Source organism: Balaenoptera acutorostrata, chromosome 2 (assembly GCF_949987535.1).
Source record: "Balaenoptera acutorostrata chromosome 2, mBalAcu1.1, whole genome shotgun sequence".
NCBI classification, from domain to species: Eukaryota; Metazoa; Chordata; class Mammalia; order Artiodactyla; family Balaenopteridae; genus Balaenoptera; species Balaenoptera acutorostrata.
The window spans coordinates 87414018-87439762 of NC_080065.1; the positions used below are offsets into that span (position 1 = coordinate 87414018).

Below are 25745 nucleotides of genomic sequence, written 5' to 3' on the forward strand. Positions count from 1 at the left end.
TAGGGAGCTATCACAGTGATCTAAAGAAAGATGATGTAGTTTAGACTTAGGGTGGTGGCAGTAGAATGAAAGCTTGTTGAGTATATATTGCATTCAGCTACATTTCTAAAACAAAAGCTGAACAACTCCATTCTCATAAAAATCTGGGGTTTAAAAAAATTACATGTGTTTACTAAAGTGAAAATTAAGATCTATACCAAAATGATGTCCTGTTTTCTAATTTTAAAACTTTTAAAAATTTATTTGAACTATAATTAATTATCCCAACTCATATTATCCTAATAAGAGCCTGTAGCTAATATACTTAAAACCTTGTTTGGTCTCTTCCCAGTTGAAATTTTTCATTTTTCAATGTAGACTTGGTAACATCTATCTCTCCATAATAGACTTTTAAAAAGGTTTGTTAAGGAAATAAGATTATAAACAAGATTTCAAGGAATATATTTAATGATCCTTAATTGTTAAAAAAAAGATTTTTATGAATTCTTGCATATTAATTGTATTCAGGAAGATGCTACAAAATATGTAATTTTATTTGTTCATTACAGCAGACCTAGCAAAGTCTGTAACTGCACCACTGAATTAGATATTAGATGGTGTTCTTATTAATAATGCCATATCACAGAGTCTAATAGATCTTTTCAATCTTGAAAAATTTTAGTATTTAATTAAAACCCATCACTTATAATAATTCACACCTAGTGAAACTCAGTAATGCTATGCTAATTTATGTTTTTCCTATCAATTTTGAAAAAAAAAAGTATATACATATTTGCACACATCCCCTCCTCAAACACAAACATAGACATACACACACAAACACACACAGATGGAGTTTGTACTCTGGAGTGTTGCTTAAGTTGGGAGCAACTGCTCTAGAGCATTTAGAGGTATGAATAGCCATTTGTTGAAATAAAGCTAAGAATACATGTAATTACACAAATTACATGATGTGGCTTTAACTTTACTTTTCCAAAAACTTCAGAAATGGAATGCTTCCTCAGAGATATATAATGTCTAAATTTAAGAAGGAAATATGTGCTGAATTTTAAAAAAATAGGTAATCAGCCTGTGGTCTTGAGTTTGGGCTTTTGCATTCAAATTTTATTTTTTTTAAACAAAGCATATTCCATACTAAATTCCAAAATATTGTATATCTTACTGTATACAAAAAAATTGTTGGATGCTTTTCTGTATTTGTAATATTTATGACATAAAATGAAGGCTATTATCTCTCATGTACGTAAGGTCTAAGTGGACCCTGTTGACTATTGACTGTAGAGTTTGAACTTTGAATAGTTTTGCCTTTTCAGATAGAATTTTCTACTTTGAATGCTTGTAATACATGTTCTCTAAGATCCCTTTCAGTTCTGATGCTCTTTAATTACATGTTTAAAGACCATTGATTCTCTAAATGCAGGTGGGGTGGTGAAGGAGATGGTTTTAAGAATCTGCCTATGCCTCCTCCTGCTGATTGTTTTAAAATATCTCTATAGTGTTGTTAATGAGGGATATTTACTGATAGGCACTACTTTTATGCGATAGTATTCTGTTTATGAAGCATGACACTATATTAGTTACTTTGGGACTTAAGGTTAACAACTGCCCCTTACCCTTAGAATTCAGTTATAGGTATCATATTTCAAGAGATTCTTTATTTTTACTTTGAGTTATTTTTTTAAAAAAAATTACCACTGAAGTGTCTAATACTACTGCTTAGAGATTTTAAAACTAATTTATTTAAGCTTAAGTAATTTATTGAGATTTAAATGAGTGGAGTTATTTTGAAAGACTGTGTGTATAAGTATTCACCTCATTTGTGTGGTATCAATCAGGATTAAACAAATTACCATAATGAAAATAAAGTGGTTTTAAAGTAACATAATATGAGAAAATGCTTACCATTTACCTTTTGTTCAGGAATCAAAGGATGAACAGTGGAAACGAGCTATGGATTATTTAAATGTTGTCAATGAACTCAACTACATGACTCAGATTGTTATCATGCTTTACGAGGATCCTAACAAGGTAACAGAGTCTTGATTTGCGTGTGTTACCAGAGGTAAATAAATAATTCGAAGTTTCTCATTTTGAAAGTGTTCTGTAATATTTTTTAGGATCTTTCCTCTGAGGAACGCTTTCATGTTGAATTACATTTTAGTCCAGGAGCCAAAGGATGTGAAGAAGACAAAAATTTACCATCTGGCTATGGATATAGACCAGCTTCAAGGGAGGTAATGAAGATGAAATTTTCATTGCTTAGTTACTATAGTTCTAAATATAAATGAGGTTTCTTTAAGAATTTTCTATTATGTACTATAATTCTTATCTCAACTAAGTAGCAAGATGGTTTAAATTTCTTGAAGTATGATTTGGGTAGACAACATTTTTACGCATATTAGAATTTTATATTTTATCTTTTCTCTAGATTTTTTGGATTTTTAAGATCAGTACTTAGAATGGATAACTATAATTTTTGTTTTTGTCCCCAGGTCCTACTTGAGGACTAGTCCCTTCTTTACTGTGCTAAGCACTTGTTATGAATTACTGCATTTTAATTCTTAACCTTACAAAAGTTAAATATGTACTCAGCTTTAAACTTTTTTTACTAAACTATAATACATATTCGTAAACATACCTAAATCATAAGTGTGTAGTTTAATGATATATCACAAAATGAACACAATTGTAAAACAACTAGGCAGGTTATAGATAGAATATCATTCTAGAAGAACCAGTTGTGCCCCCTCTGTCTCACAACCTCCCTGCCTTCTCCCCAAAGTTACCTACTATCATGACTTTTGGCACCATAGATTAATTTTGTCTATTTTTGGACTTTATGATCACAAATGAAATCACAAAATATGTGCTTTTTTGGGGCGGAGAGTGGGTTTGGCTTCTTTCATTATGTGTTTGAGATTCATCTGTTCTTCATTTTTGTTGCCATGTAGGGTTACATTAAATAAATATGGTGCAATTTATTAATCCATTTCACTATGATGATCATTTGATTTGTTTCCAGTTCAAGGTTTGAAGATGGATGCTTTTATGAAGATTCTTGTTCAGGTCTTTTTCTGAACATACGTACACCTTTCTTTTGGATATATATGTAGGTGTAAAATTGCTGGGTTATAGGGTATGCATATGTTCAACTTTTTAAAATACAGTTAAATAACTTTCCAAAGATACTACCATATCTTTATCAGCACTTGGTATGATTAGTGTTTTTAATATAGCTATTTCGGGGACTATGTAGTGATATCTTGTTGTGGCTTAAATTTACATTACCCTCACGACCAATAAGGATTAGTACCTTTTCTTATATTCATTGGTCATTTGAATATGCTTTTTGTGAAGTGCTGCTGGCTAGGACTAGTGTGGTGTTGAGTAGAAGTGTTGACACTAAGCATCCTTAGTATCATCCTTGTGCATTCCCAAACTAAAGCAAAGGGTCATGTTTCAAAGTGAACTTTTTGGAATTTTGATTGAAATTACATAAACTCTGCAGATCAGTGTTGAGAGAAATAACACTTTTACAGAATTGAATCTTCTAGTCCAAGGACTTGGTATACAGCTCTGAATTTAGTGAGCTATTCTTTATATGTTCTTGATAAAATTAAGACTTTTTTTAATGTCTTGTATTTACTTTGTCAGAGTACTTCCTAAATTCTTTATGTTATCATAAATGGCTTATTTCAATTTCATTTTCTGTTTGCTATTTTCATATTGAATTTTAACTCATTTTTATATAGAGATTTTACAACTAACAACCTTACTGCATGCTGTTTATTCATTCTAATAATTTATCCATAGAGTCATTTGAATTTTTTATGTATATGATCGTATCTGTGAATGATGACAAATGTCCAGCAAAATATTGAATAGATTTAGTGCTGGTGAGCACTCTTGTCTTTCAGTGATTTATTAATTGTGATGATTGTTTCAAGTTTTTAGATATCCCTTACCTGGTTGAAGAAGTTTATCTTTATTTTCTATACCCCTTAGTTTGATGAAGGTTTTTATGTCCTTCTGCTTGGCTTCTTTTAGCTAACGTACGTTCATAATATTCATTGATGTAATTAGTTTTAGTTTGCCCATTCTTAGTGCTTTAAAATATGTATTTTAGTGTAACTTACCCAATTTATCCGTCCTGTTTGTTTATTTATTTTTAAATTTATTTGTTTTATTTTGGCTGTGTTGGGTCTTCGTTGCTGTGCGCGGGCTTTCTCTAGTTGTGGCGAGCATGGGTGACTCTTGGTTGAGGTGTGTGGGCTTCTCATTGTGGTGGCTTCTCTTGTTGTGGAGCATGGGCTCTAGACGTGTGGGCTTCAGTAGTTGTGGCATGCGGGCTCAGTAGTTGTGGCTTGCGGGCTCTAGAGCGCAGGCTCAGTAGTTGTGGCACACGGGCTTAGTTGCTCTGCGGCATGTGGTATCTTCCCGGACCAGGGCTCGAACCCGTGTCCCCTGCATTGGCAGGCAGATTCTTAACCACTGCGCCACCAGGGAAGCCCTACCCGTTCTATTTAGATGGATATTTAGTGTAACTTTTTAAAACATATCTGTTTTCTGTACTATACTGTGAGAGTCTTATAATTTGAGACAGTATCTTATTCATCTGTGTCTTGGCACATGGTACATACTCACTAAATATTCAGTGAGTCTTCAAATGGTTGTTATTTAAGTATGCAGTCATCACATTTGTTGGAAATATTTAGCATAGAGTTTGAATTTTCTAAAATTTATAGCTTCAGATACTGTTTCAGTTTGTGGTTGAGTTGATGGCATTACTGGTAACAAAACTGATCTCTTTTTTCTTACTGTCATTTATTATTATTGCTTATTTATTTGGGCATTGGATGAAATTTAATTAAGTACTTTGTTTTATATGGCTTTTTATTGTCGTTTTATGGTTTAATTTATCCAAAGAGTATGTATTTCTTGAAGACAGGAACTCTATCATCTGTCTTACAATATCCAGAATAATACTAGGCTGTCATAAGAATTCAATTATTAATTCACTTGAATAAACAAACTTGTATATGTACTGCAAGTGACTACACCAGTTGGTGGTTGAATTTGTTCATCTGAAGAGATTGATTTGTTTTATCTGAATTTTATTATGTTATATTCTTTCTGCACAGAATGAAGGCAGGAGACCTTTTAAAATTGATAGTGATGATGAGCCACATACTTCTAAGAAAGATGAGGTTGATCGAGCTGTGATATTGTTTAAACCTATGGTATCAGAGCCAATTCATATACACAGGAAGTCTCCACTTCCAAGATCTAGGAAGATGGCTGCAAATGAAGTAAGTATATATCAGAGCATGTCTTTTATTAAGTAAACTAACTATATTTTAATAAAACAGAAAAGAAAATACAGCTTTAATTATCAAGCTTGGGAACCTAACAGATTTTTAATTGTCAACTTTATTTTTCAAATAAATTTTTTAAAATATAGAGGCAGTTAGAAAATGCAAAGATTAATTTTAGAATTTGGAGCTTTATAGTTTTCATAGCAAAGTTGAATAGAAATAGTAAAATAAGACCTTTCGAAGACTTGATCCATTATTTTCTTGTCACTTTAAGTTATTCTAATAAAGAACTTTTTTAAAAGTCTGATTTAATGGATCAGGAATAATTTTTGGTTAAAAGTAGTGAGGAATTGCCAGAGATGCTTCAGCAACAACTGATTCCAATGACACTGTAGATTAAGATGTGAAATTCTGAATTGTTAACCTGATTGCAAAAGTCAGTATAGGAATTTGAAAATTTGATGCTATGGTTGAAAAATTTACCTTTGTATTAAGGTCTATAATGAAATAACTTAGGCTAATTCTTATGCTCACTAACAAAATAACATTTAAATAACTACTAAAATAACATTTAAAAGGAAAGTTGAGCAGTTGGAATAAAGTTTAAGTAAATCTTTAACATCTGTATACATTTTTATACTCTGAATACCTTCTTTTTGGGTTATTTATATTCTCTATAGGATGATTCCCCCAGCACTGATTTGAGATCAGTGCTTATAAATGTTTTCTAAATGCCCAAGTAAAAGTATAAGATAGGAAGAACCATCAACTTTTAAGTTAGAAAAATATTTTTTGTTGATGATTAAATATGCCAATCTTAAGAGTTAGGTATAACATCTAGCAGTTGGTGAGTAAGAACATAAACACCAACAAATGAGAATTATGTTCATTTCTATAGCCCCAAATTATCCAAACATATGTGCTTTTGATTCTCAAATTTCAAATGTATGTGTCCCAATTTGACAATTATGTATAGGAAAAACATCTCAATAAAATAGATTGTTGTAATTTTACAATGGAAAATGTATACTAGTTAGGGTTCCCATGAATGGGATATTTTAAGTTAATTATGGGTTGGCCAAAAAGTTCGTTCCGGTTTTTCCGTGTGCTCTTTCGGCCAACCCAATATAAAAGAGGATGATTAACAATCGTAGAATTGGGGATTATTTGTTCTATTATAGCTTAATTTAAGAATGAGAAACCTGGGGTTATGTTCAGTTATCTTTAATTTCAGAAAATTGGGAAATGACATTTATTAATGTAACCTAAAATACCATTTGTGTGAGGGCAGTGATTTTGGTGTTGTTGAACAAAGCAATCTGCAATTCATCAGACTGTTCAGAATTTCACCATTAAACCTTTTTCTGAACTCCAGAAGAAGTCTGTAACACTGATACAGTCAAACGTATTCTGAGTCTTCATTTTGCACCTCATCTGTATTTGTGAAATCTTCAACAAAATCACTGCCCTTTGTTAACTCTTAAAACGCAGAACACATTTATAAACCTTTTTCTCGTAAATACTTAAATAGTTGCTTTCAAGAGATTATTTCTATGCCATGCTAAACTTTTACTTCCATAAGGTAAATTATTCAAGTAAAACCTTGAAGACTTTTTCCAGCGTCCATCATCTCCATGGATATCAGAAGTTTGTACTTCCAAAAGACATACAGAGAAAAAGACTATTCTCTTCATTTTGTGCAAGTAGATTTTACTCTGTCCTCACTGTCTGAAACCTGAACATGCAAACATGTAAAATGAGAATGTTTGCTGCATGTTTTGCCTACTGAACTCTATAAATAATCTTTGGAGGGGGTAAATAAATAGATAGCTTGAAAGTGTAAACAAGTGCAATTTGAATCCTCCATCTTATGACCTCTAATTTTTTTTGTCTGGCAGACAGATTTCCTTTCATACATATATACAGTGAAGTCTCTTTAACCCTTTGCAGGATTCTTTAGTGCTTTGGGTTGAAAAGTTTGCCCAGTATAGCATAAAACTTCTTGAATATCATATTTTTAACATTGCTAAGATAAAAAATTGTTAAAATCTTTCCAGTTCTAAGAGGGAAGTGACAACTATTAAGCAGTATAAATATTTTGTATATTTAAGATAGTAATGTAATTCTCATAATCATTATTACTCACAATTAGATTTATAAGTGATTCCTATCAATTTCTCAAATATTAAAATATTTGGCTCCCAAATTACTGTTTAATAGTTTTTTAAAAATTGATAAACAAATGCAAACAAACTGTATTTTTTTTTCTTTCTGATCATTTGGCTCTGTTGTATCTAACTTTGCATGCTCTGCTTTTTTTTTTTTTTTTTTTTTTTTTTGCCCCTTTCTCACTTCCAGGAAGAGAGCCCCCTGAGTGTGTCTAGCCCAGAGGGTACTGGTACCTGGCTGCATTACACCAGTGGTGTGGGTACTGGGCGTCGAAGACGCAGATCAGGGGAACAAATCACTTCTTCCCCTGTCTCCCCCAAATCATTGGCTTTCACATCCAGTATTTTTGGCTCATGGCAACAGGTTTTTAAACTTTACTTCATTAAACATTTTTCCTCCCCGCATTCAGAGCAACAAACAGCTGTCTTTGAGGACATCTAATCCCTTATATTTTACATCAGAGTAAATCCTTCTGTTTTTAAATTTTGAATTCACTTAAAAATGCTTGTAATGTCTCACAATATTTGAGGGAAAGAAACCACTTACATTGCATGTGTTTAACATTTTTACTGGGGGGGTTTTAAATATCCAGGATTTTAAAATTAGTCAATAAATTTTATACTCCTGGAACTTTAGCTTGTTAATTAAAATTTTTTAAATGTAAAGAAATCTTTTTTTGACTTATTTATTCTTTAAAATATTCAGAAATGAAATTATATAATTTTATGGTAAGAAAACTTAATAACCTTTTCCCCCATAATTGAAAAATAGATTCCATTTGGAATTTGCTGAGAATGTGAACATTTTTTTAAATATCAAAATTTATGTGGCCCTGTGTTAATTAGCAGGATACATCTAATACTGATGGTTCTCTCCCTCGCTTTCTATTATCTGGAAGTATCTAATAATTACATACAGTATGGGTTTTTTTTTTAGTTGTATAATATCTTAATGCTCTCTTTAAGATAAAAGGGGACAATGTATATGTGCCCATCAACAATATGCCCCAACAAAAGGGGTCAAAATAAAATTACTTCAGAAGGACTTTTTGTGATGACATTTGGAAACTTAAAATACTATGGGTTTTTTTGGTTTTCTGTTTTTTCACAATGGAAGGTCTGCTCTTACACGTGACTTTTCCAAGAATTTCAGCAATTTCCTTTTGGAAATATAATGCATTGATTATAGGAAAAGGGATTATGGTATCCATTAAGGCTGTGAATATTTAAAGGTTACTCTGATAAAGCCTGTGCATGGATCAGTAATTGTATGGTGATCTCAACAGTCTGTCTGTCCTTTCTTTTGTTTGTGATTGTTTTTTCCCCCTTCAAATACAGGAGCCGTTTAAGAGTGGGCATTTGGCTTCTTTTAAGAGAGAGTGAAATTATATCAGTCTATTAATTGTTTCTTTTCATCTGTCTTGTTTCATACATGATATTTAATTCTGAATGCCTGCTTCGCACCACTTCCATTGCAAGGACCTCATATGAAATGGACTCCCTTCAGAAGGGGATCTTGCATGATCTTTCATAATTTGTGTATTTCTACTAATATTTATCATACAGCTTATTAACCTTTGTCTGTCTGGAACAGGCTGCAAATGAAGTATGGACTTTTTAATTTATTTTACTGTTTTAGTTCATTTATTTTGCTTTCCTTGTGCAGGTTGTATCTGAAAATGCTAATTACTTGCGAACACCAAGAACTCTTGTAGAACAGAAGCAGAACCCTACTGTAGGTATGTGGTCTAAAGGAAGTTGTATTCCAAACCTTAAACTCACTATTTTGCACACATGTAAAACTCTTCAGAGGTGAAAGCATGACCAAATGCTATGCTTTAGTTTTTATTTAACATACACTAATTCAGAAATGTTGTCATAAAGCTCAAAATATAAAGTTTTGATGAAATAAATACGAAATAGCATTAATTTTGTTTCATAACCCGTTTGAATGCCCATAATGTAAACTACTTAGTCTAATTGCCAGTGCTCATTTTTAATCTTGTATTCTATAAGTTAAAATCCCAACATGTTTTAATTTAGGAAGGAAACTTCATTTTTCCCAGCTGATAAAGATGAAAATATGCTATTGCATACAAAAAGAATCTACTATTCTGATTAAAAAATTTTTTAAGTGGGGAATGTTTCAAACCCTATCTGGGTATATTAATTATCTTTTTGGTTTTGGTCATCTCTTAAGGAAAGCCAAAGCAAAACTAATGTACAGTGACAATGTTAATTCTTTATTGACCTATAGAACATAATTGTTTCTTTGCTAACACTCAAGCAAAGCAACATTGAAAAAGACCTTTCTAAACTTATTTTAGTTTTAAGCTCATGATAGATAAACTACATGAGATAATGACATATTATTTTCTGTAAATAGTTGTCTAAATCAGTTTAATAACAGCATAAATAAATTTCATTATGTTTCGACTATGTATGTACTATGATCTCTATACTAAGTTTATGAACTGTCCATTGATGCCTACATACTTGAAAAATCTCTCTTTAATTACATATATGTTAATTTGATACCTTTTGATATTCCCACAGTGTCTTGCCATATACACACACACACACACGTATGTGTGTGTGTGTGTATATATATGTATATGTGTATATATATATGTATATGTGTATATATATGTATATATATATGTGTGTGTGTGTATATATATATATATATATATATATCTCCTTTCTTTATGTATCATAATGTATCTGATAAAAATTTACTTAATCCTTACCCAGTGGTAAAAGTTTTACTTGGGTATAAAGACTTTTACTACAAGTTAAGCATCAAATTGGGGTCTTATTAATTAAGATCTTAAATCATTTAAGTATTAGGAATTTAGAGTGATTTAGGCCTGAATGACCACTTAAAAGGAATTGTTTCACCTGGTCTTCTCACAAATTTCATAATAGATATTGATAACTCAAATTCAAGGGCATCAGGAAAGCGTCTTCATTTACAGATATACATTCAAAAATATTGATTTAGTATGATTTAATTTATGCTAGGAGAAGTTTTTTTATATGGCCTGCTCATGCAAATTGATTGACAGAATTCCTTATCATCCTAAATTAATTTTTATGATAGCGTTTTTTTTTAATATGTATATATCTAATTACTGTGTGGGCATATTATTTTCCTCAAAGAACATTTTCTCCAGTGTAAAATGCCTCCATTTGTACATACGATAAATGGTGGTGGTGATTGTATTAAGTTGACATTAAAAGTGAATTGTGAGCCTGTTCAGGACACTGCCAAATATGTGTGGTAAGAGCCATGTTATTGCATGCTGCATGAATTCCCAATGTGAATAGAAGAACACCCGTTGTTGTATGTATTTTCTCTAACTCCCATCAGGGTCTCACTGTGCGGGCCTGTTTAGCACCTCGGTGCTCGGGGGTTCTTCAAGCGCACCTAACCTACAGGATTATGCTCGTACTCATCGTAAAAAGCTGACCTCTTCTGGCTGCATAGATGGTATGTGCACACATGCACACACAGATTCATACCTACACCCATGCACACACCCATGAGCATACGATATTTCTCAAAGGCAAGCCTAAGGCCACTGACTGATGCAAGTGGAATCCTAGCACCCTTTGCCTAAGTGACTATCAATGCTCTGTTATTCACTACTTGGGTCCATGTTTCATCAAACAGTTAATTGTAGTTAGACTTACAGCACTTGTTCAGTGAGTATTTCACTGAAATATGAAATTTAGAACTACATCATGTGTATTCTTCTTTTAAAGAGTTGATAAGCCATATTATAAAGAGTAAATCTTTCTTTGATCTTTTAAATGTTTGTTCATTATTAAACCTTATTTTATTTACTAGTATTGATCTAAATAAATAAAGTGAATGGAATGTTTATAAGTAGAAGAAAATATCATATTGGCAATATTTTTATAAGAATAAACATAAGATGAGAATATTTTAGGACCCCTAGTAGAAGGAAATCCTCTCATTATTGTTAATACACCTTAAATTATAGTATTCAGAACACCTCTTGAGGCTCACAGAAGCTTGCCCCTTTTGTTAATAGGAGTGTTTATTAGTCCTTTCTGAATTAGCTTTATTTGAAACTTTTTCTCATGTATCCACAAATTTATTTTACTCAGTAAAACATGGCTCTCCCAGAATTGCCAGCTCATCCTGCTTTTCTTTCTTTTGTATATTTCATTAAACACTTTGCCTCTGTCATCAAGCCATTTACTTCTTTTAACCAGTTTTTGGCTTATTTCCCTCTCTCATTGTCCCTTCTGCATGTCACCTAATTCTAACCTCCTTATATATTTGTTTTTCCTCCTCTTTTTTTAAGTGTCCTTTTGGTAGCTGTTACGAATTTCAGGTACCTGTTTTTCTCTTTCTCAGACGCCACACGCGGTTCTGCTGTTAAAAGGTTTTCTATCTCATTTGCTCGACACCCAACCAATGGTACGTTTTGCTTTTATTTTAAAAGATAATCCCCTGCTTCATCCTTTTTTATTTTTCTTCTGTTTCAAAATATGTGGGGTATACAGTATCATTCATTTCTCAGTCCTTAATTTCAATTGGCATACAATTCTAACTTAATATTCACCCAAAATATTGATACTGTCTAGCTCCCTTTTTCATCTGTAATTTACACAATAATTTAGCTCTACTCATCAAACTTTTAAATGACCACAATGATGATGAGTTTTAATACTTAATTAGCACCTAAAAATTCCTTCTGATTTCTCAAGTGATCAATCTACGTAATTTAAAAAATACAATTAGTATTATTTATTTTCTTTTTAATTCTTAATAATTTTAATGTGTTTTTCTTCCTAATTTATTTTCTTTTTTTTTGAATTTTTGAATTTTATTTTATTTTTTTATACAGCAGGTTCTTATTAGTTATCTATTTTATACATATTATTGTATATAGGTCACTCCCAATCTTCCAATTCTCCCAACCATGATCACATGGTTGTTTCACTGAGCTATTTAACAAAAATACAGAACCACACTTGTCAAATAGCCAAATGAGATGTGTCTTTGCAAACTTCTTGGGAACCAGGGGATGCAGGTTTCACTGTGTAACATTATTTATCCCTGGCTGTCTAAAGCAAAACCCAACTTGGTCTGGAGCACTCTGAAAACTTCATTCAGCATTCACTTTGTCCTCATGTGGCAATATGGTTTGCAGCTGTCAAGCAACCAATTTTGGGTGGGTACCATTGCTTTTTGTTAGAATTGGGAGGGCTCCTGATAGGAAGAAGACAAGGCTAAAAATCTAGACAACCAGTTCAATTAAATTCAGTTTTTGAGGCTGAACAGGAAGGTTTTGTGGCCATTATTTATAAGCTGAATTTTGCACTATTACAGCTTTCTTACATAGAGATTTTTTCATGTGGGACAAGAGGGAATATTTACTAATCATTTTTAAATAACTCAGAATCAAAGAATTTAAAAGAAAACATACACATTTTTGCTTTCATTCGGAATGAAGTTGTTTTTATCCATGCAATTTTTTTTTCTTTTTAATTGCAAATAAGTCTTTCAAAAACTCAAGTCAGGTCTTTCAGAAACTATTATGAAGCTCAAGGATTGAACACAAGTTTATAGCCATTCTTCTCCTTCTGGATCCTTTAACAGCACACCTGAGTTAACAGTGCACTAATACTTCTTGAAGGTGGAGTAAGAAGATCTAATCCTCAACAAGTGAAAATTTAGCCTTAAAGCTAAATGTGCTTTCCCTCCATTGTAGCTGTTTAAATGCTACTTTTTGAAGAAAAAGATCCTTATTTGATACAGCTGCAGCTTCTAAAGAACCCACATGCATAAGAACTTCTTAGAAGAAAAACTGAAGTCATAAGAAAAACCGAAGTCACAAGAAAACCGGAGTCACAAAATTCTAAAGAAGAGACATTGAAGCTTTAAGACTGACTATAGTTTTTGTACAAAATGCTTATGTGTTTATAGCCAGTATTGCAAGTTTTATATAGGAGAAATCTTTGTTTACTGAAGCTTAAAAAAAAAAAAGCTTATGTTAAGTTTAACAGAAAATAGAGTAATTTTGTATTCTTTTGGTTTAGACTTTTTAAAAAATGTGGATTTTCCACACATTGTGTGACTTGGTGCATATAAAATGCATCCCTTTCAATTCTATAAATATTTCTTATGGGTTTCAAATTTTCTTTTTTATGCTGTGTTGTCTTATCTGTCCTATGAGTTGTCATTTGACTCTTTCTTTTTATTTTCCTTAACTTTCATGTTTTTTCCATCTTAACACATATTATGGACTTACCCCTCCCCTTCATCTTTAGTTCAAAGAACATGGTGAAACAAGTATCTTCTGACAGTGCTTTACCTTACTTTCTGGGCCTCTGTGCAGAACACCTACACCTCTATAGGTGCTGGTCCGTTTCCTCTGTGGAATTTCTAGGCTCCAGTGGTATGTTTTTATAGCTTCTAAACATGACAGCAGGGTGGCTTTTTAAACTGCTGCGCTAACCCTTTCACTGTGCATTAAAGAAAAAGTTTACTAAGGATAGATGGAAAAAGATGTAGTCCAAAGGGACTTGATTATATTGTCATTTGCCTGTTATAAAATCTAACAGGCAAGTGCAAGAAAATAGTTGTTACAAAAGACTTATAAACATTCTGAGGAAAGGATAAAAAAGCCACAGTATTAAGTTTAGCATAATGCAAGGAAAGGGTTTGCGCTTATTTGCATGAATCTTGTACTTTTAAAGAAATGTAGTACTTGTGGAAGCCTAATTTCTTTAGTGCTTAACTTAGGTGCTTTAGCTGCTGTTATGGTATTATAGTTTTGTTTTGTTTTAAGTATATGTAATGTTCTGTCATGCTTTGGTTTGCACCTGAAAATCAAACATACCAGTTTTGTTAATCAAAGGATATGTTGTTTTCATTGAAAGATTAGATTCTCTTTTAACCAGAGTTTCCCTATTGCAACTAAGAATTAGACAGTTCTTGGGTCAGTATTTTCTCCCAAAATTAAATAAATATCAGTCAGTGTTAAAATGAGCACATGCCTGTTGAAGTAGAGAGTTTTCCAGTCTATTTGAGTTTAATTAATTTTTACTTTTAAGTTAAGAATATTAGACTTTATGTAGAAACTAAACATTAAAAGTATTTCTTTTGGAGGAAAACTAGTTTAAATTTTTGAAAAAGTACATGCAGAAAGACTTGTTATTTTAGTTGTATATAAAAGCAATTTTAAAATCCATTCAGTTGAATATAGTTTAAATAAATAGGCAATATTTATAAAAAGTGAATAACCTATGTCCTATTTGTTTAAAAAAACTGTATATTTAAGTGCTTTTGTTTCACTGATGGTATTAATACATATCTGCATGGTTTGTTTCATGAAATTTTTGTATTTCTGTGCCATTGTTGGATGCAAACATATTTGTATTTTGTATTGCTTTTTACTTGGCCTGACTTCACCCAGCTAGCAATTTCCAACAATAGAATTATTGTGTTAATTCAATAAAGGTAGGTGAAATATGTTTTGGAATTTTAATTTCAGCGTAAATGAATGGATGTTATTTTGGGGTCACACTAGAGAGTATTATTGGCCTTGTTATGACTAGAAAGGTATTTAAAATCACTCTTCACAAGTAATCGCTTAATTGTTTTTCAACAAGAAGTTACCTTTAGCATTCTGGCATCAGGGACACATTATGGCATCAGCTTATTCACCTATCAAATAGACCTGATTCTAAAAAGTAAAAACTGAAAAACCTGTATTTTTTTTCTGTTTATTGTTCCCCCAGGTTTTTTTCTTTAAGTATTATTCTTAGATTTTACCAAAATACAGAATGAAATTGTGTGCATGCTGTACTATGTGGTTACATTTAAAATGAAATCCTTGTCACATCTTGATCCAACCCCATACTGCATAGCATCTGGTGTCATGACTTCAGCGATCTCGTGTGTTTGCATGTGATAGATTGAAAAGACCTAAACTGTCTAGTTCTAAGCAGTGGTCTTCTTCCTTTTTAATTAATGATTTTTAAGATATCCAACTCTTGTTTTTGTTTCTGTTTTTGTTTTTTTCCCCTCAGGCTTTGAATTGTATTCGATGGTGCCATCTATTTGTCCTCTAGAAACTCTTCACAATGCCCTGTCTTTAAAGCAGGTGGATGAATTTCTTGCTTCCATTGCTTCTCCATCAAGTGACGTTCCACAGAAGACCCCTGAAATTTGTAGGAAAATTATTATTATTATTTGATTTTTAGGCAATAGAGATTATCTGAATATAAAAATAATTATAAAAACATAAATTCAATAGTGATAGTAAATAGAATTTTAGGAGAGAAAGAGAAGAACATTATTTAGAATTCTTTGGTGTAATATGCAATGTACCAGGCTGTTGTCTTGACTCTTCCGCAAAGACTTTTTTTTTTTTTTTTTTTACAGAAAGGGGGGAAAAAATCTAAGACCCAGCAATAAAATCAGCAACATGTCATATAGAGTCTTGGTCTTATTTTCACATTCCTATTGTATGTCATTTTATAATAAGCTTTTTAAAAATGACAAAACATCAGTCTATATTAATCTACACATGCCACATGCCCATCCCTTCACCACTTTTGATAAGCAGTCATATAGACTCAGAAAGAGCCCTTAACTAAAGAGAGCAAATTAGGACAACAGTTTTTAAAATTGTGTTCTGCAGAAAATATTCTGAAGAGGTTAATTCCTCTGTGTAAAAAAAAAAAAAAAAAGGGGGGGTTTGTGGCTAAGTAAGTTTTGGAAACTTTTATTATATCCCACCTCCCTTTCGAGAGGTGTTAGTTTCATCAGCATATAAACAGCTAAGGTTCTTCTTTCTATAAAGAAAACTATATACCCACATTTTCCAGAACTTACTTGCTGAGAAAACACTTTTTTGGTAATGCATTTAAACATCATGTAGAACTATTCTGAGGGACTTCAGTTTGGGAAATGTTCAGGGCTACCTTTTTAGATGTGAGAAGTCAGCTGGCTGTTGTCATTTTCAGCTCTGTAGGATCCTTTGACACATTGGAATTTCCAGTTTAGGAAGCATTCATTCTGGAAGAGAATGCTCTGCTTAGAGTTAAGAGTCTTGCTAGTCCTAGTCATATCTTAGGAAAGGTACAAACTTTCTATGTATACCAACTCCTTTTTGTAAGGAGAATGCTGTAACTATGTTTTTCCCAAGAATGAAATTGGAGGTCTTGGGATGAAAGCCACTTTCGTGTGTTGCTGTTACTCTCTTCCCTTTCCTGGGGAACCACAATGTATTATTCTACAGAGTTCTATTCAGTGTATTCTGTCCAAACAGTGCCCCCTGCATTTTTGCCTTTCTCTTTCACATCTGGTGGTAGAGGTCAGCTTTCAACCATTAAGGGTAATGGAGTGGTATCTTGGTGTGAATGTTCTAAAACATTTCTCTTTAGGAATGGTTTGGGGAAGTAGGTTTCAGTTTTAAATGTACATATGAATGTGTCTCATTCTGAGAATTGATAATACTCCAAATGAAATAACCTGCAAGCTATAAAGTCAAAGTCAGGAAACTGAAGGATGTTCTTCCTTTTATGTTCTCTGTTAGCTGATAGAATGGACAATGCTGCTCCTCAGAACGCAGTAGAGAACCTGAGTAAATAAATTCTCATTTTCTCTTTTACCCTTCTTTATACTTGACATTTCAATGCTTCCCTGGGTCAGGGATTTATAATCTTAAAATAGAGATTAAAGAAAGACTGTAATTAGTAAATAAGAATTTAGGGTAGGCATTAATGCTGCTTTGAATTTAGCAGATCTTCAGTAAATGACTTAAAGGTAAAGTAGCAGTAATGACATCTGTTTTGGAAAGAGAATTTTGGTGGACTATTTACAAAAAGATAATCTTTGAATGTTTATGCTGTGGCATTGCTATCTTATGATGGCTTCATTTCTGTGGTTAGTGAATTCAGTTCCTCAGAGTGTATTATTGAGGTATATTAATGAAATGAAGGATATTAAATTCCTTTTCTAGTTCTCATTAACTCTTCTCTATATTATGGACACAAGTTGTACCCCAACCCCTCTAGTTCTCTTAAAATTTCATTCCATTACTTACTAAGGGAACTAGATGAGAAAGTAAATATAGTTAATGCAGTTCATAGAGTTGGATGAACCTTAGAGTTAATCTAATTCATTGGTCTTCAAACTATATTCCCAAGAGCTTTATAGGAAGTTCCATGAGGAAGAGAAGGATGCTGAGTGATTAGGCCTGTGTCTTCTGTGGTTGCTTCAATCAGAGTATCTGCTTTGATCCGTTTTATTTAAGATTTCATTTGAGAAAAGCTTACTGTTTTAAGAGAAAAACTTAGAGACACCATTGAGGAAATTAACCAGTTAGTGCTCAAGCAAGACTGAAACCCAGGTCTCCTAAAGTGTATGGTTTTTCCATTCTCTTTGATTAAAGAAAATAGGGTTCCAATTATGGTGGAAGTATCTGAATCCTGTATTTTATAGGGTAACTGCAGAATAAATATTTAGTAATCACAATATATTTATGTAATTTATACTTAATTCCCTGGATTGTCAAGGAAGTAACATCATAATATAGAACTATACTGAATTTGTGGCATTCATAACAAGGGAGAAGACATTGTTAATATCTGTCATTCACAGATTTTTTTCTCACCTAGGACAAAATTAATTTTGTGGTAACTAGTAGATAGCTTACAATGAGGCACTGACAATATCAGGTTGGTGGAAAAGGTGTGAGAATACTAATTGGATAAGTTAGAGGTGGAAGTTATAATAGGATAAAAAATGCAAGCAGAAAAGAGCTAGGTAATGATGTGGTGCTTTATAGGATGTTTTAGGCACTTTTTAATCACTTGTGTATTATTTTACTAGTGGCTACTTTGATCTTCTGCCAGTGAAATTTATACTCATTCAGTGTAGGTATCAACCACCAAAGGCACATTTGCCATAATTGGCCCACATATTGATTTTTCAGAGACACAGTGTTTATTGCTATCAGGTCCTCTTCCAAAATTGCAAAAATAGGCAAATCGGTCTTTTGTTATCTCCTTAACTCCCTTTGTTTAGGAACCCAAAAGCTCATGCCAATAGCTCCCCCACTCCAGCCTATCCTTTCCCAGAGGACTTCATACTTAAGAATTGTACCTACTTGTCCTTTTTCACACCTCTCAATCTCCCCACCTTAATTAGAAAGAAAAAAAAAATCTTTAAATTTCTTCTGCTTGAAGATAAATCTCATCTGGGTGATATAGGAAGACAATCTGATTTAATTATTTGTAATCTAGTTAGTTTAGATTTGATAGAATTGTCAGAAAATTATTGAATTACCATGTTGGGTTTGTTTGTTTGTTTTTTCCAGCCTCTTCAGCTTCACGTTCCAGTCCAATAATAAGAAGAAAAGTATCTTTAAATACATATACACCTGCAAAGATCCTCCCAATGCCAGCAGCTACCATAAAGAGTACTAAAGCAAGCAGCAAACCAGGTTAGGAGTGTGTGTGAATTTGTGGATTCAATATAACAATTAGAGGAGTAATAATAGCTTGCTTTGTAGATGTAAAGATCTGTTTTTAAGTAGGATCATTAGACTCTAGGAACTCTGTTATTGTAGCCTATTTACATATTTGGGGGTTTTTTTCCTCCGTTAATTATCCCCCCTTCCCCTCACATATGTTAATAAAATATATTTCATACTCATACTTTTCTAAACTGATTTATGGACTGTCTTGTCTTCTTTTGCTTTTCTGTTGAGCCAAGGCATCACTTTAGTCATTTTGTTTGAAAGATTTTTTTTTTTTCTCTTTCTTTAGAGTATTTTAATCTCTCCATTCTCAGTCTGGTGCTGTAACTACCAAATTCAACTATCTTTTATCAGCTTTTTTCTGTTTTTACTTGGCATATTTGATTGTGTTGTTGCCCATTACAGATGAAGAAAGTTGCAGAGAGGTTATGACTTGTCCCTGTTCATGTAGCTAGTAGTCAGTAGACCTAAGACTTGAAACTCTTTGAATCATGGTACATTGTTCTCTATGTTTTAGATGCATAATAAATGTACCAAGTACACTAAAAAAGAATTATTCCATAGTTTATTGATGTAGCTATTCCATAGTGTATTATGGAATAATACACTAATTATACACTAATAATACACTAATAATACATCATAGTGTATTGATGTTCTGTAAGTATCCATTAGGTCAAGATTGTTGATAATGTTACTCAGATCTTCTGCGTATTTGCCATTTTGGGGGGATGGCAACATGTACAAGGGAGAGGAGGTTCTGATTGTTCTAGCAGTTGCTTAGAGAGCAGTTTCTACTCACAATTGTGGAATTGTCTGCTTCCCTCTTTAATTTGGTCAGTTTTTACTTTGTGAATTTTGAAACCCTGTTATTAGGTGCATACACATTTGATTGTTATGACTTCCTAATGTATTGCCCCAATATCATCATGAAATTTCCCTCTTTGATTTCTACTAATGCTTTGTCGTAAAGTTTATTTTATCTAATGTGAATTTAGCTACTTCACCTTTCTTATGACTACTGTATGCATGGTATATATATATATTTAATTTATTTTATTGAAGTATAGTTGATTTACAATGTTGTGTTAATATCTGCTGTACAGCAAAGTGATTCAGTTTTATATATATATATACTTTTTCATATTCTTTTCCATTATGGTTTATTACAGGATATTGAATATAGTTCCCTGTGCTTTAATTTAAAGTAGGACCTTGTTGTTTATCCATTCTATATATAATAGTTTACATCTGCTAATCCCAAACTCCCAATCCATCCCTGCCCTACCCACCCTCCCCCTTGGCAATCACAGGTCTGTTCTCTATACCTGTGAGTCTGTTTCTGTTTCATAGATAAGTTCATTTATGTCATATTTTAGATTCCACATATAAGTGATATCATATGGTATTTGTCTTTCTGACTTACTTCACTTAGTGTGATAATCTCTAGGTCCGTCCATATTGCTGCAAATGGCATTATTTCATTCTTTTTGTGGCTGAGTAGTATTCCATTGTATATATATATATACCATATATCCATTTATCCATATATCTTCTTTATCCATTCATCTGTCGATGGACATTTAGGTTGTTTCCATGTCTTGGCTATTGTAAATAGTGCTGCTGTGAACATAGGGGTGCATGTATCTTTTTGAATTATAGTTTTTTCTGGATATATGCCCAGGAATGGGATTGCTGGATCATATGATAACTCTATTTTTAGTTTTTTGAGGAACCTCCAAACTGTATTCCATAGTGGCTGCGCCAGTTTACATTCCCACCAACAGTGTAGGAGGGTTCCCTTTTCTCCACACCCTCGCTAGCACTTGTTATTTGTAGACTTTTTAATGATGGCCATTCTGACTGGTGTGAGGTGGTACTTCATTGTAGTTTTGATTTGCATTTCTCTAATAATGAGCAATGATGAGCATCTTTTCATTTGCCTATTGGTCATCTGTATGTCTCCTTTGAAGAAATGACTATTTAGGTCTTCATGCATGTGTATATTTTTTTTAACCAAACTGTCTTCATATTTAAGGGGATCTTTTTTAGACAGCATATATTTGGCTTTTTGAAAAGGCCATTCTAACAATATGTGCCTTATAGTTAGTGTTTATAGTCCATTAACATTTAATGTAATTATTGATATGGTTGAGTTAGGTCTACCCTTTTATTATATTTTCTGTTTATTCCTTCTGATTATTATTCCTTTATTCTTTCCTGCCTGTTTTTTTTTATTAATTCAGTATTTTTTAGAATTTCATTTTAACTTATCTATTGGCTTTTTAGCTATACCTTTTTGCATTATTCTTTTATTGGTAGCAGTAAATACACATTTCTGGCTTTTCGTGGTCTACTTTGAGTCAATTTTGTGCCACTTAACATAAAATGTAGAAACCTTCCAACTGTACAGGTGTGTTTACCTTCCCTTCTTCCCATCTTTTACACATAGTTACCCATATGTGTTACTTCCACATGTATTATAAAGGCTACAGTACAATGTTATGATATTTGCTTTAAAGAGTCATATGTATTTTAAAGAAATTAAAAAGAGAAAGAAGTCTTTAATTATCCACATATTTGCTATTTTTAATGTTCTTTATTTCTTCTTTTAAGTGTTTGTTTCCATCTGGTTTCATTCCCTTCAACCTGAATCTTTTTACCATTTCTTATACTTCAGATCTGTTACTATATCTGAAAAAAAGTCTTTATTTTACCTTCATTCTTGAAAGGTCGTTTTGCTGGACAGAGAATTTGGGAAGAAAGTTTTTTCTTTCAGCATTTTAAGGATGTTATTCCACTATCTTGTCATTCCCCTTGTTTCTGATGAGAAGTCTTTGTTAATTTGAATTGTTGTTCCTATGTATGCAATGGGTTAATGGATTATTTTTCTCTGCCTGCTTTCAGTGTTTTCCCTTTATCTTTGCTTCTCAGAAGTCTGACTATTGCATGCTTAGGACTTTTTTTTTTTGGTAATAAAATTCTGGTTGATAGTCACTTTTACCTGTCACCTCTATTCTGCTGTTAAACCCATCCAGTGAAATTTTATTTCATATATTTATTCTTTAGTTTTAGACATTTGTTTTGATTCTTCTTTGTAGTTTTTTTTCCTTCAGAGATTTCCTGTATTTTTATTCATTATAAGCATATTTTCCTTTGTTCTTGAGCATAGTTAAAATAGTTGCTTTAAAATTCTTGTCTATTAATCTGGCTAATCTCAGGATTGGTCTCATAAATTTTCTCATTCCCAAGAAGGAAGGTTTATTTCCTGTTTTTCATATACTGAGTAATTTTGGATTGTATCCTAGACAAACACTGGACTCTGTTGTTTCTCTTATGTTCCTCCAAAGAGTATTAGATTGTTTTTAAAGCAAAGAGTTAACCTTGGCTGAACTCAGATTGCAAACCTATGTCTTCTGAAGTGACTGACAGCTCAAATTTCACTTCACTTCTTTTAGCCTGAGCCGGACTTCTTAGGAGCTTACTCTGCTCAAGTCACACACTTGATCAGGGTTTACACAAAGATTTGGGATTCCCCACTGGACTTCCAAGCAGCTATATATGCCCCAATACTTTTCTTCTGGTTCTTCATGCTAGTAGGACTGAGTTTTATGTTGTAGTTTTAGCCATTCCACATGGGGCAGACTGGATCCTGTCCTTAAACCTAAAGCTTTTTTAAAAAGGGCACGGGGGACTAACTCCATGTTGTTCCCTTCTTCCAAATATTGATTCTTTTTTAGTATATGCCTGCTTTTGTTCACTCTTCAATGTCTTCAGGTAGTTGTTTTTTTCATATTTTATCCTGCGCTTAAACTTGTTACCTGCAGGAGGAGGATTGGTCTGGCAGAAATTTACCCATCCATACAAAAGTGTAACCTGGCTTAGAATAACTTTTTGATAACTCATTGGGGCTTGATGTTGGTTTGGATATAAAAGGCTGATTCCCAAGTCAAGAATGTTTCTAGTTCTCTAATCTTTCAGCTTTTTAGATAGTGGTAAGATAGGAGATACTGAAGAAAATAGATGTTTATAGGGAAAATGGTGAGTTCAGTTTTAAACATGGTAAGTTTATATTTCCTGTCAAATATCTATATAGAGGTTTGTAGTAGGATGTACGGGATATACAGATCTTGAGGTAAGGGAAAAGGCCTGGGCCAGAAGTATAAATTTGAAGGTCGTTAGGACATTAGATGTTAATTAAAAATGATGGAATAAATTAGTTTCCCAGGAAGAATGCGGGGAAAAAGAGAAGTTTGTTTTATGTTATTTGAACTTCTGTTGATTGTTTTGTATTATCTGAACTTGGATTGCTTGTGAAAATCTAAACAGTAGTTTTTCTTTTTATGTATAGCTCCCAGTGGACCTTCTAGTACGGTTGTTCCTAATACCTCATCTCGGAAAAAGGGTGTGAGTAGCAAAACAGAAATGCATGAACACAAAAAAAACACTGCGAAAAAAAAATGAAATCTTCTTAGCAGAAGCTGGAACTCATTATACTTATAAAAAATCACGTGTTCAGTAGAAAGAGACACGTAATAAACCTTGACTGAAAAGTATCAAAGCAAGTAATTTGTGTCTCCTTATACATCTCTGTATTAATTTAAAGATACATGACATCTAGAGAATTCTTTGTATATATTCAGGTAAGGCCTTTGTCATGATCTGGAAATGTTTAAAACAGTGTTTATTAGCATTTTATGAGTAGCAAAACTTATGGTGATAAAGGTCTGTTGTTCTGAATGTGATGTTTACCGTGTGCCTGTGGTAAAGAAGAGGAACGGAAAAGCCCAGACGGCCTGTGCCAATGTCACACAGTAATGCTGTTTGCTGAAGAACCTGTGAGGTGGCCTCTGTACACATTTTCACTTTCACAGGATCACATCTGGGCTGCAAAAACCTATAGCTTGAAATTTGATGGCCATACTGGGAACTTCTAAAAAGCATATTTCCAAAGAGATTTCATTGACCATTTAGATTAGAAACCTTTTTTTCCCCAATTGTTTGTTATGATTACATATATGCTGCAATATTTAATAACTGGAGTATTGGCATATGGGTTATTTTTTCAATCTATGCTTTGAATTTTTATTGTGTATTATTTAAAATATTACATATGCAGCTGGGATAACTATACCTTTATGCACATAAATTTGTATATTAATTTGTAGAAAATATTTTCTTTATATATTTCCTTACCATAAGGTGCTTTTGTTCATCAGGACAATTTTTCTTCATATATTGGCAAGAAAGACATCTTTAGAGTTTCTTTTTAAGATATAGTTGACAAGTTTATAAATGTTAGTTATTTTCAGAGTTCTTTTTAGATCTAAAAAACTGAGTTCCAGAATGGAGGTAATCGATGTAAGAAGAGTATCTGAATTCCATTGTTAGTAGATATTATGTATAGCACCTATTTTTACCATTTCCATTCTTATCTCTAGAATATCAGTTGATCTCACTAAGATAACTTAAAGATTGAGCATTTGAAATACATGCTCATTTCAAATGATTACATTTTGAAGGGAAATTGAGATTATTGCATTGTGATTTCATCTATGATGTGAAAAAATATTTATTATCCTTGGTGCTTACTTTCCCCTGATGCACAAATAATTATTGTATAAACCACTTGAAATGACTTAAACTGTAAACCAAACAGTACATCCTGATAAGAATTGCATCCATTGCCAGTTAGGTAACTTGAATTGCTAAAGCTTTAGTTTGAGGCTTATGTTTAGAAAAATTATTGAATTCTCGTATGAATGCAGCTATTCCAATCCTTCAGTAGAGACTCTCCTAACCTTAAATTATCATAATGAATTGACTTTAGAAAATAAGCATAGTACATGTTCATTTTAAAAGGTACCAGATGCAAAAGCCACAAATATATACAATTCTATGAGTTCATATGTTTCACATGAATGTAAATGTATTATATGGAGACATGTCTTGTAAACAGTTGAATGTACCTAAGCTTTCTGTATGTGAAAATGTGGTTAATGTGCTCATTGTCAGAGTAAAGAAACTACTTTTATTTTTTAAGTGGAACTGAATTAAAATATTTTATTTCTAGAATCACAGGGTGGCTTAAATGGCAAGTTATTTTTTATTCTTTTCTTTGACCCTTTACTTTTAACTTTCAAAGTAGAATGAGGAAAAGTATTTTAATATTAAACAATGCTCATCTTAGATATTAGATAAAATTTCTTAATATTGGCCATAGTTATCGCAATAGGAACTAACTAGAAAGTTCAGTACAAGTCGCGTTTTTCCATTGATATATAAGAACTATGATTTCACTGTAGTCGCCAAACTTGGTAATAACTGCTGTGTAGACAGGACAGTTTTATTTGCAAGAACCTTAGATTCATTTCCCAAAACAAACAAAAAGAAATTATAGTTATCACCATTCAATGGAAGTTTGACTGAAGCATCTGTTTCTCACTTGATTCTATCCCTGTAAAGTGTTTTTTTTGTTTGTTTTAAATACTAGAAGATATTTCTTCTCATAGCTAATCCTCCAACCAGCAAAGAGATGAGAAAGCCCAGCTTGAGGTACTGTTCAGTTATCCTGGCATGTTAGTCTTCATAATGCATTATTCAATCTTTTCCCCTTAAAAACCCTGCATATGAACTCAAACCTAATTTTTGCCCTTGAAGTCCAGTGCCAGCAGGTTCTGCTGCTCTGGTTCTAATGAGTTCTTGTAGTCCATTCTTAACCACTAGAAAAT

At 32.6% G+C, this 25745-nt stretch overlaps 1 protein-coding gene across 3 annotated transcripts in view; it reads left to right on the forward strand.

Annotated features, from left to right (window-relative positions):
- The window catches only part of PPIP5K2 (diphosphoinositol pentakisphosphate kinase 2), an 81495-nt gene extending 56341 nt beyond the window's left edge, over positions 1-25154 (forward strand). The window contains exons 22-32 of one of the 3 annotated variants that reach the window (XM_007191830.2): positions 1921-2028; positions 2118-2234; positions 5142-5309; positions 7674-7847; positions 9150-9222; positions 10857-10976; positions 11874-11936; positions 13861-13920; positions 15557-15697; positions 18853-18978; positions 23366-25154. In XM_007191830.2, coding sequence (XP_007191892.1) covers positions 1921-2028; positions 2118-2234; positions 5142-5309; positions 7674-7847; positions 9150-9222; positions 10857-10976; positions 11874-11936; positions 13861-13920; positions 15557-15697; positions 18853-18978; positions 23366-23478 — 1263 coding nt within the window. In that variant the 3' untranslated portion in view covers positions 23479-25154. The remainder of the gene's footprint in view (positions 1-1920; positions 2029-2117; positions 2235-5141; positions 5310-7673; positions 7848-9149; positions 9223-10856; positions 10977-11873; positions 11937-13860; positions 13921-15556; positions 15698-18852; positions 18979-23365) is intronic. The other 2 variants (XM_057539979.1, XM_057539980.1) reach the window with 2 other exon arrangements.
- The last annotated feature ends 591 nt before the right edge of the window (positions 25155-25745 follow it).